At 41.9% G+C, this 21645-nt stretch overlaps 1 protein-coding gene across 4 annotated transcripts in view; it reads right to left on the minus strand.

Annotated features, from left to right (window-relative positions):
* Nucleotides 1–21645, minus strand: part of zbtb49 (zinc finger and BTB domain containing 49) — a 93114-nt gene that overhangs the window by 69715 nt on the left and 1754 nt on the right. For all 4 annotated transcript variants that reach the window (XM_062525155.1, XM_062525156.1, XM_062525157.1 and 1 more), the window contains exon 2: nt 18337–18496. In XM_062525155.1, coding sequence (XP_062381139.1) covers nt 18337–18496 — 160 coding nt within the window. The remainder of the gene's footprint in view (nt 1–18336; nt 18497–21645) is intronic.

Genomic DNA, 21645 nt, shown 5'->3' on the forward strand with positions numbered 1-21645 from the left:
AGTGTTCCTTCAAGTCAAACGTCCTTAACACTTTTAAAGCTCATAAGAGCAGGTATCATCAAGCTCCTAGTTTAGATGATATTAGACCGGATCTTATTCATTTTGGAATAGAGGACCATGCTTTGTTCATTTAGGGAAGCGTGTGAAAAACACAGAAACGGTGAATTGCCCTTTTAAACAGTGTTCCTTCAAGTCAAACGTCCTTAACACTTTTAAAGCTCATAAGAGCAGGTATCATCAAGCTCCTAGTTTAGATGATATTAGACCGGATCTTATTCATTTTGGAATAGAGGACCATGCTGTTGTAGACTATGAACAAGTAGAACCTAATGAGTTATGTTCTGATGATGACGATGATGATTATCTTGACCACCAGGAAGATGGCATTGAGAATTCCATTAAGCATAGTCTTGCTTCCTTGTTTTTACGTATGCAAACAGTCTTGCATATATCTAAATCCGCAATTCAAGAAATAGTGGATGACCTATGAAATTAACCGCATAGCTCAAGATCATAGTATTAGATCAATAAGAAGCACATTGCAGCAGCATAATTGCAACCCTGATGTCTCTATACTTACTCAGGTGTCTGACATTGTTCAGAGAGCAAGCCCCTTAAATTTCCTGTCTAAAGAGGGTCAGCTTGGCACAAGTCATAAGAGATCTACATACTTTAAAGACAATTTCACTGTCATTGAACCAATTGAATATGTACTAGACGCTACCAGAAAGAGAACCTTTACTTATGTGCCAGTTTTGCGCCTTCTCACAGAGTTGCTAAATAGAAATGACGTACTTGATAAAGTTCTGCTGGAAAGTAGCTCAGACTCAGAAACAAGTCAGTACAGTTCATTTTATGATGGTTCATATCGGAAGGAGAATCCTCTTCTCTCTGGTGAGGAATTTCACATTGCTTTAGGGTTGTACATAGACGAATTTGAGATATGTAATCCCTTGGGTACCTCTAGAAAAAAACACAAGATTTGTGGTGTCTATTGGGTGATTGCTAATCTACCTCTGAAATATAGATCTTCTCTTTCATCTATCTATCTTGCAACTTTGTGTAACAGTAGTGACATCAAAACGTTTGGATATGATAGGATTCTTGAGCCTCTTCTGAAAGATATTGAGGTGCTTGAAAATCAGGGCCTTTATGTACAGAGATTAGGAGCAAGTGTAACTGGCACACTTCTTTATGTATCATCTGATAACCTTGGTGCACACTCATTAGCTGGGTTTCAAGAAAATTTCAATGCAGGGAAGGTCTGTAGATTTTGTTTAGCCAGTCGTGAGGATATACAACATTATGAAGTAAAGAGTGGAGCATTTCCCCTGAGGACCCAAGAGTCCCTCGATAACTGTTTGTCTGAACTACAGCAAAATGAAACGTTGACACATGTTGATGGAGTGAAGCGAGGCTGTGCATTGAACAAGTTGTCTTATTTTGAAACTGCATGAGGATTCCCTCCAGACCTCTTGCACGATCTATTTGAGGGAATAGTTTCCTTTCGTTTAAAAGGATCAATTGGAGGCAACGGCCATGAGAATTGGACCTTGTTACGGTTGCTTCCACTCATGATTGGCCATTTAGTGCCTGAGGATGACAAAACATGGGGCATTCTTATGGATTTAAAGGACATTGCGGAAATACTGTGCAGCTCAAAATTCACAGATGAATCTATAAGTTATATGGAATGTAAAATTTCAGAGCACAGGAACTTGCTCAAGGAGGTTTTTCCAGACTTCAAACTGAGACCTAAGCATCATTTCATTGAACATATCCACACCTTGTCCGGTGCTTCGGTCCCTTGGTGTATTTTTGGACTATTCGTTTTGAGGCAAAGCATAGTTTTTTCAAAAAGGTTGTAAGGGACGTGAACAATTTCAAAAACATTCTACTGACCTTGTCCAGACACCATCAACTCTTTCTTGCCTACCAGCTGGATATGCCATATGTTTTCAAACCTGACTTGGAGGTGGTGAATGTCACCAATGTTTCACCAGTCATTTTGGATTCTTCAGTCAGGACGGCTATTCGACAAAAGTACAACTCCGTAAACTCTGTGGGCCTTACATCTAGTGCGTCCTTGCATGGCACTAAATATACAGAGGGCATGATTGTGTCTTTTGGTCAGACTTGTGGGCTCCCAGACTTTGGGAAAATACTTAAAGTACTTGTTGTGTCACAAAACTTGTCATTCATAGTGCAGCATTTTACAGCCTGGTATGTCGAACACCTCCGCTGCTATGAACTGTGCTTAAATACAACCTCTGAAGTCTCCATCATTGACCCGCAGGAGTTGAACAGCTACTGTCCACTGTCACTCTACACTGTTCAAGGGAAACAATACGTCTCACCAAAATCTTTTTTACTTCACTAAGGTTAGTATTATTTTATTCTAATATGGAATAAAAAATGATTGAAGGTCACAGTTAACTCTTAACCAGTCTGCTCATCTAACTGTTGTCTTTATGAATTGATGAAATTAATTGATGAAACGTTGACACTGCACTGTTGCAACGTTGCAACGTTGCACTGTCTTTCACATTCCGCATGCTAGTTTCACCTTATTTCTTTTGTTTGTCTTTGTCTTTTGTGTCTTTTTTTAGGAACCATGCTGTTTCGTGTCATTCTTGCCCCGGAAGACATCAGAAGACTGCATCTGGAAGTTCTTCCCGCAACATTGGAAGAACTTGTGAGCTTACTCCAACAAGAACTTGGGTTAGAAGGACCATTAGTGGTCCAATTTCAGGACCCTGCTTTTGACAATGAACTTTGCAACTTGACACACATGTCAGATTTGCCTTCAGAGAGAGCTACCCTTAGAGTTTTCTGTGGTGCTGTGTGGAACTTCAACCACCTCAGGGTCTTACTGGAACGGACCACCTCTGCTGTGGGCTTGTGTGACTGGTGCCCCAGTCATGCATCCCATGGTGGCTACTGACCACACCTGAGCTGGTGCTGACCACCCTCCACCATGCCTTAGTTATGCTGCTTTAGCATTGCGCTGTCATGGACTTCTTATGTGGCATGCCGTACAACTCCTCTTCTCCCCTCTCCCTCTGTCTCTCTCAACTCTCCCTCTTTCCTTCTCTCCCTGTCCTGTCCTCCATAGTGTAGCTTGGGGGGGAGGGTCCCGCGTACTGTCTGTTGCGCGTGCGGGCATTTGTTCATTCACTGCGCATGCAGGCTTTTGTCCATTTGCGCCGTTTCGGTCATGGGCCTTCCCCGGGTGGGCTTGCGCATCATGTCTGGGCTGCGCGCCTGGGTGGTGTGGCTGGGTGCTCTGGGCCGGTCGGGGTCCGTTCGCGGGTGGCGTTGCTCGTCCGCGGGGGGCCTCCCGTCGCCGTCTGTAGATGGGGGGGGGGGTGGGGTTTGTGTCGGCTCCATTCGCCAGTGGCTCTGCGTGGGCGTATATTGGCGGTCTGGCTGGGGCATGCGGTCTGATCAGATGTGCACGGCTGTGCATTTAGTGGGATGGGGGGGACGGGGGAGGTGGGAATGCTGGGAGTGGATGGCGGAGGGGAGGGCTGTTGCGGCATTGTATTTGGATTGGGCTCGCGGTCCGGGCCTTCTTGGGGTGGTGTTTCTAGAGTGGAAGTCCAATGGTTTTAACGATTTTAATTACATTACACCAATGTCCAATGATTTTAACGTTTTTAATTACACTACATCTCCTCCCTACGCCTCCTGACCCTGTCAACAGGATGACAGGATGACACGTCCAAAGACATGAAGCATTCTGGACTTTTGCTCTGGGGGCGCTGCTTCCGGGGGGCCTGGGCGGCGGGGCGGATCAGACTGTGTGTCCTGGTCGGGCCGTGGTGTGTGTTCGCGTGGTGTTGTGGTTGGGGTGGGGCTGGCGCGGGCCCCGTTCTCTCTGCTCGCGGATGGTGGTGGGGGGTGTCTGCGGATGGGTGGCGCCGCCTGTGGGCGGACTCTGGCTGGCCATGCTCGGCCATGCTGCTCCGACGCGCGGTTCAGAGGTGGTGTGTGGGTTCGCCTGGGGGGGGGGCATTGGGGGGGGCATTGTGGGTGGGTGGATGTTGCGTGCGTGGTGGGTGGGTGGATGTTTGCATGCGTGGTGGACGATGTGCGGGATGCCTCTTCGGGTTTAACTGGGTAACCTATTCCTACGCACCTGTTCCCACAAAAGAGGTGTGTAAAAGCGTTTTGTAAACCCTCTATAGTATAACCATTTATATCACCATTGATATACTTATTAATACTTAATATGACTTACAGTAATACTAACACACTCTATTTCTCTTCCCTTTCCCCTATACCTCACCTGTGAGGTAAACCATTACCAGCCATCAACCATCTCTGTGCCTGTCCCTCATCACACCTGAAGTCACATCCCTCTGACTGCCCTACCATCGCCATTGCCTTCGCCATCCCTATGACTGCCCTAACATCGCCTGCTGGGGTTCCCTGCCCGAATCTTTGGCCCTCGGATCCCAGCGACCCATCACCTTCCGAAATAACTAATGGATTACTAATGGACAATTTATTCCCTACACTGGACTATTTGAACTTTCATTGTCATTGTAACGTTCAAACTACAAATGACTGTACTGTAACTGACCCAAGGCAGATGGGTTGGGCCCTTGAGTCGTGGGTCTGTCTGAGGTTTCTTCCTATATGTATCTCCAATTCTAGGGAGTTTTTCCTTGCCCCTGTCACTCATGGGCTCTCTTTGAATGTCTAACACTCTGTAAAGCGCCTTGAGACATGTGTAATGTATTGGCGCTCTATAAGCGACATTAAATTGAAATTGAAATTTTCCAAAAGCCAGCTTCAGAGCCCTCATCTGATAGCCTTTCAGATACCCTTTGGCTTTGGACAAAGGCGTCTGCTAAATAACCATAGCCATAGCCATACCCCTCTCACTGTCACCGCAAGCTTTCCATCAACATCAGAAAGTTCGACCCCAGTTCGTGATAGGCCGTGGCCAGATCCCTTTAAGATTCCAAAATTTTGTTCTGATGTTGAGTTAAGACTCAAAAATGGAAACGATGCATTTGCTAAAGATGGTTCGCTGATGTCGGATGGGAAGGATGTGCCGAAATAGTTAAAAACAGACATCCTAGACAAACTAGCAGAGGCCATGTATTCCTTTAAAACACATCCAACAAGTGCAGAGTGCGGCCTGGTGGCAAAATCACTCATTGATAGATATCCATGCCTAATGGAAAGGGGCTCTTCCTGTGGGTGGTATGGGTGGAGGTACAGGCTGGTGTTTAAAATGGGCAATTTTAGACAGAAGCTCCATGTTAACAAAACCCTCTGTAAAAACCTTTTAAACATGGTTAGGTATGAGACTGAACAGTTTCGTGTATGTAGATGCTTGTGAAGTGGAGATTTTGTTCTCAGAGTGAAAGAGGGAACTCATCCATGGGTGCCATCTCTCACTTGAACTGTATTTAAAGTACATTTTATTTGAGTTGATTTGCATTTGATGGGCGTACTAACCTTGATATTGGAGCTATTTACCTTTTTTTCATGATTTTGATGATAGTTATCATAATAGTTATTGTTCTGGGTGTGAACAGCCCTTAAAGAGCCATGCAAGTGAGGGATGCTAGCACCCATGGATGAGTTTCCTCCTTCACTCTAAGGACAAAATCTCCACTTCAGAAGCATTTACATACACCAAAAGTTTTCGGTCTCATACCTAACCACGTTTAGAAGGTTTTTACATAACGGTTTGTTACTATATTACTCTTAGCCTGATTTATATGACGGTTTATTCCAAAAAACATGGCGAAAATTGAGTTTCTTTAAAGGCTACTAGTATTTTCTGATTTACTGAATGGCTAAAGGAGATATCCATAATTACAGTGCATGCAAATGCACTGTTCTGTTCTTCCTGGGCTGCTTCTTATTATTATTCTCCTAACCAGGTCAAATTCAGCTTCAACCGTTTAACGTAGAAACTTGGTTCAAACTGTGTTACGTAGGTCCTGAAAATAAGACTAAGTGTATGTATATTTCAGTTCTGTGAACTTGATACTTTTTGAGATATTAGCAAAATATTTTTCCCCATTGACTTTTCATAGACCTCTGAAGCTGCCCTCTTTGCCCATATAAGGAGATCCGGGAGTTAATTGAAGCCAACTGCCTATATATGGCAAGCTTTTTTGTAGGCGAACTTCAGAGGTCTATCGCACTGCACTGCTGATTAAGCTGATTTGCACCTGTGTCAAGAGCCAGCGGCTCAAGGCCCTATCAAGTTTAATTGACAGCCAGTTAAATTGAACCTGCATTATGCTGCTCTCTGCTCAGCTCTCTCTGTCTACCCATTCACTCATCCACACACACACACACACACACACACCTGACTGCAGCACTTCATATATACCACACTTCTCCATGCACTCCACAACATTCTCACCTTAACCTAACTCCCCCTTTTCACTGCATCATAGAAAGCCATGCTCCTTACATCCACTTACATCCACTCACACACACGCACACACGCACACTCAGAGGTGGAAAAGTCAAGCTTCAGAGAGTGAAAGTCCAATCATGTATTGGTTCTATCTGTGCACTTAAACACAGGTGATCTCACCAATTAGCTGCTCTGCCTGGCTGAAGAGTTGTACTAATTAGAATCAGCTGGTTGGTTGGACTTTTCCACCTCTGTCCCTAACATGTGTCCCTATTGACCCATCCCACGTGACGTCAGAGCAAAAGTAAGTGCCATTTTGGACATGAACTACCAGTAGTCTACCACGGCTAACACGCGGAAACAATTAAAAGGATAATCGAAAGGAATAGAACAACAGCGTCCTTTGGTAGCCTCAAAGTAACAATAAAGTTATCAACACATATCTTTGACATGTAATTTGCGAAACTCAACATCAGGCCCATTCTAGTGCTGCATGGACTTGCTGATGGCCTTGGCTCATATTCAGTGAGGTGACGTTTTATGCAAGCATTGAGGCTTTAATCGTCTGCTTCGTGAGCGCAAGTTTGTCTTTATATTTTTTAATATGTGATAGAGATTTCTGGCATGCGTGTTGCGTTTGCAAGATCAATCGCATGTCCGCGGGCAAAGCTTTCGAGAGCGAACACAATTTGACTAAATTCAGCTCTCCTCTGAACTGAATAGTAGACTAGGATTTCTCACATGCATAAGTGGAATCGAACATGGTCAACTTGTTAATGCTATGTTAATACCAGTGACGAGGCGTAAGGGACATTTCCGAGGAAGCCAAGTGACGAATACGTATTTAGTTGTTTGTTGTTTGTTGTTCACTTATCGAAGTGTAAAGTCCCCTCCGTCTGCGGCGTCGGGTCCTTATTACCACTTCGAACGTGCATTATTTTCCTATAAACGCACGGCGCGTCGTTGATTATCCCTACTCTAACCTACAGACCATGTAAAACACATAACAGACTGGACGAGGGTCATTGGTAACTGCAACACACACGCACTGTCTCTCTCTCTCCCTCCCTCACACATCTCCACACAAAGAAAGAATGCACAAAACAGTCCTGTATTTACAATAGTGATTGTCGGACAAGATAGGGCCTTAGCTCCCGGGAGAAAATGCCACTGGTTGATACTAACTTGTTTCAGTGTGCGACATGCAGTTCGTTAAATGTGAATGTAAACAAACCTTAGCTGTAATAACATGGCGACCACCGGCTCCCCCCCCCCCCCCCCACCCTTCCCTCACCTTCCTCTGTCCACAACTGTTTGTAAATTAAAGTTTGTTTCTTATGTCTTGCTTTTGCATGCACTGGTAATTTCCTCGAAATTACGTTTTCTAGTTCCCTCTGTAATGTACTTTATCTCTTATGTCAACAAAATGAAAAGAAAACAAAAATGAAACTAGCTTTATAAAATGTTCAGATTTTACCTTTGAGTTTATGCAAATCAGCGCATATTTAATTACATCATGCCTAATTTGCATAGCCAACTCAAACATTAAATTACAGAAAACTTGTAATACATTTATTTTTCATATTGATCTAAGAAATCAACTGGTTTTCTGAATCAACTGAGTTCCATAGTGATATCTGCTTGTTAATGTTTTACCCTATTCACCTGTAGTATCTCCGCCTTATATTCAACACATTGGAAAAGAAAGGCTTAATATACGAAGTTGTCCAAGGGATATCACTGGGCACCCTCCTAAATCTTAGGCTTCGTTTAGACTGCAAGTTTGAAGTGACCCAGATCCGATTTTTTGCTCTCATGTGGCACGCATCCGATCTGTGCCACGACCAGTGTTGGTCAAGTTACTTGGAAAAAGTAATTAGTTACTGATTACTGATTACTTGTCCAAGAAAGTAATCCTGTTACTTTACTGATTACTTTCCCCCAAAAGTAATTAGTTACTTTACAATTACTTTACTTAGTTACTTTTCAAAAACACACTAAGGCTGGGATTATACTTGCCGTTAGACCAAGCGTAAGCGTATGCGCCCGTGTGCGACCTACTGTGTCCTGTGTACAGACTCGCTGCAGCATTACGCACCTTACTGGAGGTCTTCACCAGGGGGAGACTAGTAGCCTAATATCAGATGTGGATGTGGCCATGTGCCATTGTTTACTCTCATGATTGCCCCCAGCTTTGATGTCGATAATGCATCTTGCAGTCACTTTCTTTTGGCAATGATCGCCCCCTACTTTCTTGTCAGTATTGCATCTCGCGGACGCGTCGTGTTCGCTTGCGACGACGTGCACGACCGACGCACCAAACGACCGCAAAATACGCGAGGCAGCCATGATGCGTACACGAACGCGTTGTCTGCAGCAAGTCTAAACGTGCCTTAAGGCTACACAACCTGAATATGCTATAAAGCAATACACCTTACAGCCTAATTTCATTCTTTCTGCATATTCCATCATATAAAATAGAATCAAATGCAGTGTTGTGCATAAACGAGTTCTGTGAACTATGAACTGCATGCAAGACATTTGTAAATAAAGAACGTGAATTCGTTCAGATTATGTGAGAGCGTCACTGATGAGTTTCAATTAAACGTTGCGCAGTTAACCTGCATGTCACGCTCCAATCTTTCATCGATGCTGTGGATGTAACAGAATACATGCTGCATTGTTGCAACAATATGGGTGCGCTGTCGTTGGTAAAATAAAAACAGTAAGTCCTGTGACAGCGGCCGCATTCTGCGCCACCCCTCAATCAAACATACATAGATTCTGTAGCCTATAATTAACCGAAGAGTCGGACCTCCGTCTGGCAAACCTCATAGGCTACCGCAGGGGTTATGTCTGAAAGCGACTACAGAGAACGCAGATGATACAGGCTCTATTATTTACGGACATTTTGCTCATTGTCTCGCAAAGACTCCGACGGTACAAACTTAATTATGTCCACCGAAAACAAGTTCGAACGTCAACGACCCCAATTTCGATTTTGAAAAGACATTTGAGCTGAAGCATCAGTCCAGAGTGAAAGCATAAGTCATCGAATGAAATGAAAGTAGAAAGAACAATAAAAGTGAAGTAAAGATAAGCAAAAGAAGTCCAAGTCCCGAACTATGGGAAAAGTTTAGGAAAACCCCAACTCACGTAGGCTATTAAATGCAGCATGGTCATGCTCTCTCCCGCACTCTGTTGTCTCGTCTGTTGTTTACATCTCTCGCAATGCGTTGGACATTATACTGATTGTCACCAGACAGTCTCACAAAGCAATTAAAATCGCAGTTTAGTAACGCAGTAACGCAGCCTAAAGTAATGGTAATCTAATTAGTGATTTTGCCATTGTAATCCCTTACTTTACTCGTTACTTGAAAAAAGTAATTGGATTACAGTAACGCGTTACTTCTAACGCGTTACTGCCCATCACTGGCCACGACAGCGTAAACAGAAAAAAAACACATGAATTCCGATCTCCTCAGATCGGATACAGGCCCCTTTCGTATGTGGTTTTAAATCAGATATGGATCGGATTTGTGTGCATGTGTCTACAGTCTAAACAGACAAATCGGATATTCCAGTGCAATGCGTCCCACACGTCATTCATCTGTGACAATTTTGCGCCTGGTGACGTTAGGTTACAATTCCAAGTGGGCGCGCTGGCGGAGCGTGTTAAAAGTTGCCCTATTGATACTTTGATAGACTATTACGTTTCCGTAGACCATGTTTTGAGAATAAAACATTTGTAGCCTACCTAATTATCTACAATCGTAGGCCTATAGCCATCCAAATATGAATGGTCTACTGTAAATAGCCTACAACCAGAGATATTAAGCAAAAAAGTGCCAAATTCAAGCATCGCGATTTGTAGGCTATTAGCCTATTTTTAAAACTGCAACTGCAGTTCTGTTTGTTTAACTTTGCTTCGTGAAATTTGAATGTGTAGACTTCAATCACATGTCATTCATTTCGTCAGTCCCTCGATCTGTTTCAAGTTAACATGAGTGCCATTTGATTTGTATAGTCACAGCAAATGCAATTAAATGAAAATAAAAAACATGACCTAGACCTGTGCGGGTTATTGCATAGACAGTAATAGAGTTAGTTGTAACACCCGTCTCTGGCAAAATGAACTGATTTGATAGCGCATGCACGAGCAATTATGATTGCGAGTTATGGATTATTTTTATGTGCCGCGATCACACCCAAAGAAAGTTAACACAGCAACTTCAAATATCAGTGTTGGACCAATTGCTTCAGACATGTAAGAAATAAGCAGTTCATCAACTATATTAACAGGTTTTATCAAGTCGATATGACCAAAATAAGCCTATTTAAAGGTTATTGTGAGCTAGCATAATAGGCTACCGTATGGTCTGCAATGGCTAATCACTCATACAACTAGCTTTAATCAGGCGCGTAGGAACGTAGTTAGCATTGGGGGGGACAAGAATGTGGTGTGTCGCGCGCGCAACGATTTTTTTATATATTAATAAATAAAGGGGGCGAATTATAAGTCACGCAAGACACAAAAACCTATTGTTGAAGTTTTAATGGTGCTCTGTAAGATGCCGCTTTGAAGATATGTATTTCAGTCTTCTTCTTTGATCACCTATTTTTGGAACTGAACATCTGCACATATTCAGAACACATTTCTTCCCTGAAAACGCACACAGTCTGTAGGATAAACTGACTCCCCCAATGCTTCCCCGCAGCACGTTGGTAAAGGTTGCAAAAATCACCTTTTTACATGGTTGCATAAACGTTGCTTAAATGAAAATATGTTTCTTCTTCTTGACTTTTCATATGCCGTCTAAGTAAATCTTATGTCAGCTGACAGATGGACGCGCGTTTCGGGCACGAATGAATGGGTTTGCCATAAGTTTAAATGGAGGCACGGGGAGCTGTGGCTATTGTTACCTGTATGCAGACAACTCAACAAAGTTACGTGGTTAGGAGATTACTGTATGCTGCATTGCCGTGACCCCTTCCTTGTGGATTTTTCTCATTGGATTACAGCTAACGAACGCGAAAACTGAGATTGCGCACATCAGTGTTGGAACGACTACTCAACAAACTGAGATAAGCATTGTTTTTCGTGTCTGGGAGATCTCGTTGACGTTTTGGACTTCTTATGCTTATTGTTTGGACTTATGGACACTGAACTTTGTTTGTTTGTGCTTTACGAAGCTTTATGTTATTAGTAGCCTTCACCCTCAGCGCGTAAGTTGCGCGCTAGGTGGCCACGAACTCATTGCTTAATTTGTGACACATTACAGTGTGTAGGCCTATAGGAATATATTCATAATTCATTTGTGTTTATTCATTTGTTAGATTGTTGTATGTTTGACGTAGTTTGTAATCATTCTGCCCGATTATCTTAAGTCAACCGAGGCCTTCAATGCGGTTGCTCATATCCGCCTGTAACCTATGTGCGTCGTGACAGTGTGTAGGCCTACTCTTGATTATAATAAGAGGCAAATTGTTACATATTTAATTTTAAAAGCATATAATATAGGATGAACAAAGTGTGGACTTGCTATATTAAATCCAGGTAACCAGATAGGGGTTACCAACATTGCAGGTGTCCCGACCCCCCCCCCCGGTTCCTACGCGCCTGGGTCATACATTTCGACCTTTTTTGTTGATTATATATGAAAACAGATGTTAATTGTTTAAGCCAGTAGTGTTTTGTGTTAAAATATGTTATAGGATTCACGATTTTAGCACTGTTACAACCATGACGCTATACTGTTACAACTGCATACCGCACTTTTTTTATGGCTGCGTAGGTTGGAACAAGTAGCCTATGTCACTGAAGTTATTAACAAACTGCAACATATTTGTTACATTCTGTTTCAACTTTCATGGAGTAGAGATGTATGACGCTGTTCTGGTCAAGTTTCACTGCTCTCAAGTCTATCGTCTTTGAGTAAAGCTAGTTTGAACTGAAAAAATAAAAAAATGTTACGATTTGCTGGTTCTCCCCTACAAGAAACGTTTAGCCCATGCGCATGCGGGCCATTTCAAGTGTCTGGCAAATGTAAACACACATGATCGGATTTGGGTCACTGGCGAAAGTAGATCTAAACATGCAATCAAAAAAATCGGATATGAGCACAAAATCGGAATTGAGCATATCCGATCTGTAGTCTAAACACAGCCTTAGAGGTACCCCATGTCTACTAGATTCTGAAAAAAAAAAAACTTTAACCGACAAAACCAGGTTGACCTAAAATTATGGCATTAGGCTGCCGGACTATGGGAGAATGGAGAAATTACTGCAAATCTTAGTCACTTTTAAGTGTGATGCTAGCAGGCGAGATGCTAGTGGTCTGGATGATCTGGAGCTAAAAGTGGTATTGCCGAACTCAGAACGGCTGGATGACTAGGAGAAGGGTAAAGATCAATTGTTAAACTTGTGGGGAGGTGGAAAATTAGTAATTCAACCCAAATGATGGAATATCCCTTAAGAAATCCCTTTGGTCTGTCATTTTTTACAGATTTCGAACCAGCAGAAGACAGCAGTTGTCCTTCTTGGCCTGCCTTACTTCCTTAAAGAGGAGCCCTCAAAGTTTTACAAGACCTGTGATGTATGTGAAGCATCTACTGTATATTATTTGTATTTTTTCTTTTTATATATGGATATTGATGTATTCATGGGTTTAATCAGGTTCCTTGCCACAGGTGTATTAATCAAGCATCATGCAGTCTGCATTCATAATCTAGGATGCTTGATTGTACACCTGTGGTAAGGCACCTGATGAAACCCATGAATAAGTTGTGCAACTCATGAGTTGTAGAAACTAGTTCAATACAGACACTCATTCACTCACTCACTCAAATGGACATTGATGTGTAGGTTATGCAAAGATGTGTCGTCGAAACTAGTTAAATCGAAACTAGGAACTAGTTACTATCATTTTTAAATATTTTCGTTATTTAGAGACAGCAGATATGAGACTGTAATATAAGTCTCTTGATTACCCATAGATGATATGCATCATTATACAACAATTGGGTTCTATGAAGGTGTTTCTTTGTTTCTGATTGGCCGAGAGACGTTCCATGAGTTGATATATCCCACGATAATCCACTCGGACTTTTCACAGCTAATAATAAATCACTCCGCGATACAATGTCAAGTTGTGAAGTGTAAAACGAACTGTCACGTTGCATCCAAGCTGAAATACAGACGCTCAGAACATATAATATGACGGAGGTGGATATTAGCTAGTTGGATGGCATGTAGGCTAAGTAAAATAGTGATGTTTCAAAGCTAAAAGCATGTCCTAACCAGACGCAATGCGAGCTAACGTTTATTAGGCTACATTGCTTGACAACGGGAGAGATAGAACTAACGACTGGCTTTTGGCCAGTCGTTAGTTCTATCTCTGGCTTTTGGCCATAGCCAAATGGCCAAATGGCCATATTCCCACGGGTGTTGTTCGGCCGTAGCCTCGAGGCCTCCGGCCTCGAGGCTACGGCCGAACAACACCCGTGGGAATATCCAGCAACAACCCACTCCCACTCGTGCTATATTGCTTAATTAATCTGCCAAGAATTCTTGAGGAACCAATGCTGCTTTGTGATCTGTTGTTTTTTTTTTTTGTGGTCTGTTTTTTTTTTTTTTAAATCTCGTTAGCCGACTGATGAAGAAGCTGAGATGCTCAAAGGGATGAACATCGGGATCCTGGTGGTCACAGAGGAGAATTCTGCGAACCTTCTCCCAAAGGAGGTCATTGATGTTGCGCTGGTGTTGGAAGAGGAAATAGTTCTTCATGAACTGAACGATGTCCCCAACGCCTCTGCCCTTCTAATTGGTCTGCTGTACGCCCTTAACATAGACTATCCAAAGGACCTGAAGTATACCTTCGAGGTAATCCAAAAGGTGATCTTGAACATAGGAGGAGACGCGTGCTCACCAAAAGTACATGGACTCCGGAACAGACTCCTGTGTAAAACACCCTAAGACCCTAAGAATGAGTGCAGAGTGGGTTTGAGTTCTGAGATACTGAGGTTTTTGCACTCACTCACTCACTCACTCACTCACTCACTCACTCTCTTGAACTTACACACACAATCACTCACGCACACACACACACGCACTCACACACACTCATACACACTCACATTGTTGGAAATGTTTTATGAAACTGATGTTTGTGTGTCTGTTCAAGGGAAAGTGTTCTAAGGCTCACTCACAAGCACTCTCGCACTCACACGGACGCACACTCACTCACTTGCTCTCACGCACTCAACTCGCAATCACTCACTTGCACTCACACACACATACTCGCGCACACACACACACACACACACACACACACACACACTCATACACACTCACATTGTTGGAAATATTTTATGAAACTGATGTTTGTGTGTCTGTTCAAGGGAAAGTGTTCTTAGGCTCACTCACAAGCACTCTCGCACTTACACGCACGCACACTCACTCACTTGCTCTCACGCACTCAACTCACAATCACTCACTTGCACTCACACACACATACTCGCGCACACACACACACACACACACACTCATACACTCATACACTCACTTGATCTCACCTACGCACACACTAACTCTCACACACCCACACACTCACATACAAACAGCTGATGTGATGTGAGGGAAGTGTGCACTCACATTGGAGTGGGGTTGAGCTCTGAGATTGTTTTTCTAAGTCTTTTCTATGTTCTGTACACTAGCACTAATACCTTATTGTTACTTATTGTGTTCAAGGGAAAGTGTTACTCACTCACTCTCTCTCTCTCACACACACACACACACTCACACTCACACAGACACTCATTCGCAAACTCACTTAAACTCTCACACACTCACTCACTTGCACTCACTCATGCACTCAACGCACTCATGCACACTCACTTGATCTCACCTACACACACACTCACTCTCACACTCACTCACTCATTCACACATACACAGACACACACTCACTCACTCACTCACATTAGTATTGTTACTTATTGTTACTTATCGTTCTTGTGCTATGCAATCATAATGGAATCTGATGTGCTCACCAGTCAACTGCATTGTTGGAAATGTTTTGTGAAACTCACACTCACTCACGCTCATTCACTCACTCACACGCGCACACAGTCACTCACTTGCTCTCATGCACTCACACACACTCATTCACTCAGGCACTCATACACATTCACTCACGCACTCTCTTGAACTCACACACACACTCGCAATCGCTCACACTCACTCATCCACTCACTTGCACACACGCACTCACACACTCACTTGATCTCACCTACGCACACACTAACTCTCGCACACTCACACTCACACACCCACACACTCACATACAAACAGCTGATGTGATGTGGGGGAAGTGTGCACTCACACTGGAGTGGGGTTGAGCTCTGAGATTGTTTTTTTAAGTCTTTTCTATGTTCTGTACACTAGCACTAATACCTTATTGTTACTTATCGTGTTCAAGGGAAAGTGTTACTCACATGCACTCTCTCTCACTCTCTCACACACACACACACTCACACACTCACTCACTCATTCACACATACACACACACTCACTCACTCATTCACACACACACACACACTCACTCACTCACATTAGTATTGTTACTTATTGTTACTTATCGTTCTTGTGCTATGCAATCATAATGGAATCTGATGTGCTCACCAGTCAACTGCATTGTTGGAAATGTTTTGTGAAACTGATGTTTGTGTGTGTGTTCGAGGGAAAGTGTTCTCAGGTTCACTCACACACACTCACACTCACTCACGGTCATTCACTCACTCACTCACTCACTCACTCACTCACTCACTCACTCACTCACTCACTCACTCACTCACACTCACACTCACTCACGGTCATTCACTCACTCACTCACTCACTCACTCACTCACTCACTCACTCACACGCGCACACAGTCACTCACTTGCTCTCATGCACTCACACACACTCATTCACTCAGGCACTCATACACATTCATTCATGCACTCTCTTGAACTCACACACACACTCGCAATCGCTCACACTCACTCATCCACTCACTTGCACACACGCACTCACTTGATCTCACCTATGCACACACTCACTCACACACATGCACACACACTCATTTGCACTCACACACCCACACACTCACATACAAACAGCTGATGTGATGTGAGGGAAGTGTGCACTCACACTGGAGTGGGTTTGAGCCCTGAGATTGAAGTCTTTTCTATGTTCTGCACACTAAAACTAATGCTGTACTAATGTACTAATGCACACTCACACTCAAGCATGCACTTGCACACACACACTCACTCACTCTGTTTTGTTAAAATGATGTCTCTGTGTGTTGGAAGTCGGGGTTGGAGTCCTGAGATTCGTTTTTTCATTAATGTTTTTGTATTGTTTATTGTTGGAGGGAATGTATATTTTCCCCTCTTAATCTTTTAAAAAAAATATATGTATAATAAAAGTTGCACATATCAATCTAAATGTTGTCTTCTTTACTTATACATCATGTTTGCATATTTGTGTCTGTTATTACAAGCAGTTTAGTTAAAATGATGTATAGCAAAGGGAATTTGTCATGTTAACTTCAGGAAAAGTTAGGAAAACTTACATTTTCAAGGCAACCAGGTTACTTTTGTGGAAAAGTTAATACAACAAGCTTTATAAAGTTGATATAACTAAAAAGTTTGGTCAATACAAATTCAAAATACAAGTCAACACCACTTCATAACGTCGTTAAGTCAATGACAACTTGAGTTGACTCAACTCAAATAGGTTAGTTGATATGACGCATAATTTGAGTTGGATCCACTAAATAGAATGTTGTGTTAACAATAACTCCTTAGTTGATGGAACCGGTCTTATTTGTCAGATCAACTAGTCATCTCAAGTTGACACAACTTAATTGCCTCGTTTAGTTAACTTAATGTATTATTTTCAATTAACTCAAAAATTCAAGGCAACCAAGTTACACGTGTTTTTAAGTTGAGTCAACTAATATTTTGTTACAGTGTGTCTGAGCTCCTCCTGCTGGCCATAGAGAAGGACATAGGAATCGACAAGAAAGAGGTTCTGAAGATTTTTGTTGAAATGGCCCCTGATAGGCGGCTTCTCCTTTGAAGCTTTGCATGTTTAGTATTTATATATTTACTTGATAGGATATTGATGTAGGGATACTCATGATTGAAGTCATGTTTTTCTGTATTATTAGTAGTAGTAGTTAAGATGATTGAGTGCTGTATATCAGTGTTTTATTTCTTTGTGTACATATATTTTAATAAAGACCCTGTTATTCTCAGTCCTTCATTTAACCCGTGTTTTCTTTTTTTTTTTTTTTTTTTTTTTAGGAGGGGGGGGGGGGGGGGGGTTGCCCTTTTTTCAGGTTTGAGCAACTGCCCCTCAATATTCCTGAGCACGTCCCTGCAGATGTGTGGAAAAAATTAAATAACAGGGTTTTTTTCTTCTCTACTATTAGTCTATGTTTCTTGCGCCAGTGGTCCACAGCTTTGAGTGCATTTCGACATTGAACATTGTTTTATTATTTCAAAAAGTGGAGGATATACATTTCCCTGATGCAGCTTGATCACAGTAGCCTAGACATCTATAGACGCCCCTAGCGGCAGGTCTGGCTGGTCAAGATCACTGAGCATTTGATTGCTAAGAAGGCTGTTAAGAGTGGGACAGCTCGATCTTACGTTTCCTTCTTAGTGAAAGATCTTCTTAAGATAAGAGCGACTCTGGGAGACACGTTCTTCTTTCACAGCGTTCTTAAGAGTGCCCCTAAGAAGATCTTAGCGCTAAGAGCTTCTTAACGAATCTGGGAAACGCGCCCTTTGTCATTAGATCAGTGTAGTACTCTGGTTAGACTTTTGTATGAAATCTGAAAAGTACAGACAAATGTACACACAAGAAAAGATCTGAACTATTATCTTACCTGAAATATGAGCTGAAGGCAGCCAGGACATTCTTATGGGCTTTGAAGCACACACCCTTGACAACAAGCATGCAGTCACAGAGCATGCCCTGGATTCGCTGTTCCTGCAGCTGCTGGAGCAAGTAGGTGCTGTGGCTTGAGAGGCCTTCCATGGTCCTGGCTGTGTACAATTGTTTGAATACACCACCAATATTTGAATAAAAGAAAAAGGAAATTATGATGAAATTAGGGCTGTCAATCGATTACATTTTGTAATCTAATTAATTACATACTCTGTGATTAATTAATCTAAACTTATCACAAGTAGAATCTTTGCTGTTAATGCATTTTAGATATGTCAATTCAAATGAATGATTGAATAATCGGCATTAGTGACATTAAAGTTCAAAAAATAAAAGATTATAATGGCCATAACAATCTCTAGTATGACCTAATATGCTGAGTAAATAAATTCAAAAGTGCCTCGGGGCCTCAATGTCAACATTGTTTCTTTGCATTGATTTGGTACCTTAGAGTTCAAAGGTCACAATCTATTAATCTGCGTTATTTTTTTTAATCAGTTGATTTTTCTAAAATTAATTAATCAAAATTAATCAGTTAATTTGACAGCCCTAGATGAAATCTTTAAATGAACTCTACGAATTACTCTACTCTACAAGGGTTATCAGTCAAACAGTTTCCTACAGAGTTCTGATTGTGGTATTTCAAACGTTCAAATGGCTAAAGATCCAAAAGACTATTCTCTAACAATGGAGTGATACGTAACAAATGTGTTTAGCATAGTATTGTCTAACGAAAGTAGCATTTTCAGGCCAGAACTGAACTGTTTATCATTCCTGGTTACACTTACAGTAAGTCATTGCTGCCGTCATTGTCTTGTGATCCTACCATTATCGTGGACAATCTAACTTGCCATTATTATATCATGAGGTAGGCATTGGCATGGTGCTTTTTACAGTAGGCCTATTAGCCTGTTTGATGCTAATTGAGATCAATGCAAATCAAACAAGCTAATAGGCCTACTGGAAAAAGTACCATGCCAATCTCTAGCTATGGTGAAGGGTACATGTATGTGATGATGTGGGGCTATTTTAATTCCAAAGGCCAAGGGAACTTTATCAGGATGCATAATATCCTGGATCCATGAAATAGCTGGCCTTTAAAAATAAAAATCTGCCTGCCCCTATGTTAACCCTATGTGTTAAATTCCCATAGGGTTACTTAGGGGGTCAAATACTTCCTTCCCCCTAGCATTTAAGGAAGAACATTTAATCTATTTACGATAAATTCTTCAATCACAAAGAAAATTGGTGTCCTTAGCGGTTTGATTTATACTTATTTTTTTAATTAAGGCATTAAGATCAATTGTCAAATGATGATTTTATATTCCACTTTTTAGGCAACTTTAGCATGGTATCAAATACATGTTCTCCCCACTGTACATACACAAAACTTTTCAGTCGTATTCTCTTATTCAGTCATGATTAGTCATGTTTAGAAGATTTTTACAGAGAGGTTTGCTAATACATCATTGTTAGCCTGATTTATGTGACATTTTATTCCACAAAACATGGCGAATATAGATTTTTTTAAAGGCTGTTAGTATTTTCTGATTTACTGAATATAACAAATATAACAAGATATCCATAATTCCCTGTGTAAAATACTATTCATCTCTTATGTCAACAAAATGACTTTTTTTTTTTTTTTAATAAACTGGCTTCATCCAATCTTCAGATTTGATCTTATTACATTTATGCAAATCAGCACATATTTAATTACATCATGCCTAATTTCGTTTTCAAACATTAAATTACAGAAAACTTGTAATAGGCTACATGTATTTTTCATACTGATCTAAGTAATCAACTTGTGAAGTTTCATAGTGATATCTGCTTATTATTTATTTTTTTTACCCTATTCACCTGGCTAGTAGGCCTACTGTATCTCCACCTTATATTCAACACTTTGGACAAGAAAGGCTTAATACGGAATTGGCCAAGGGATATCACCAGGCACCCTCCTAAATCTTACAGAGGTACCCCTAGTCTACTAGCTTCTTTCAAAAAAAAAAAAACGTTATGTTGCAGCACAATGTTCCATTTGCTGTTGCTGACCATTTCAGCCCATAACAAGGAATGTTTAGGAGACTCAGAGCATTAAGGGGGGAATTCTCCCATGCGCGTAAGGGTGCGCAAGAGTGCTAAGTAAAAAAACACGTAACTACATGCATTTCACTCCACGCGAATTCTGCCGTTAAATCTGTCATTTACGTGTGATAGAGGGAGTTGCGCGTAGTTTCTTATACAACTCTTGTGCACATTCGGCCACAGCTTAAGCACTTTTCCAGCTACGCACTCCGGAGGGCTGTATTAAAGCGTAAGTTTGGCGGAAAATGAAAATAAAGCTATTTTCTGAATGAAAATACATCAACTAAGCCGTAGAGGAAGTAATTTTCGCTCATCACGCAGTACAGAGCTAGCACTGGCAGGACCTACAGCCCAAAATCGCAAACAGTGGGTCAGCATTGGGCTTTCAGCCATGCGCTTTCAAAATCGCATTTTTAAACCACTAACATTGCTCAAAACAGCGGCAAACCTCGTCAGCAGCTTGCTCTAGGTGTCTACACATAAAACGAAGCACCAATCAGTCTGTAAACTTTGGAATAGTCTGTATACACGTAGAATCAGTTCAGGACCGCAACCCAGTCTGAAGCACAGAAATGTCACGCGATATCTCACACGAGAGCTCGTGGACTTTCCTTCGTGAGGAACTGGAAGGGGTAGTGTTCATAACAGTCTTCTTTTATAAACGTCGGGTTCGTGAGCCAAGTTGTTGGTGGTTCGTTTTATGTGTAGACACCTAGAGCAAGCTTCTGACGAGGTTTGGCGCTGTTTTGAGCAATGTCAGTGGTTTAAAAATGCGATTTTGACTACCCGTAGGAATAGCTCCCGTGCTTCCGTGTGAGATCTCGCGAGACATTTCTGTGATTCAGACGGGGTTGCGGTCTCGAATTGATTCCACGTGTATACAGACTATTCCAAAGTTTACAGACTGATTGGTGCTTCGTTTTATGTGTAGACACCTAGAGCAAGCTGCTGACGAGGTTTGCCGCTGTTTTGAGCAATGTTAGTGGTTTAAAAATGCGATTTTGAAAGCGCATGGCTGAAAGCCCAATGCTGACCCACTGTTTGCGATTTTGGGCTGTAGGTCCTGCCAGTGCTAGCTCTGTACTGCGTGATGAGCGAAAATTACTTCCTCCACGGCTTAGTTGATGTATTTTCATTCAGAAAATAGCTTTATTTTCAT

This window comes from Sardina pilchardus, chromosome 21 (genome assembly GCF_963854185.1).
Source record: "Sardina pilchardus chromosome 21, fSarPil1.1, whole genome shotgun sequence".
NCBI lineage: Eukaryota > Metazoa > Chordata > Actinopteri > Clupeiformes > Clupeidae > Sardina > Sardina pilchardus.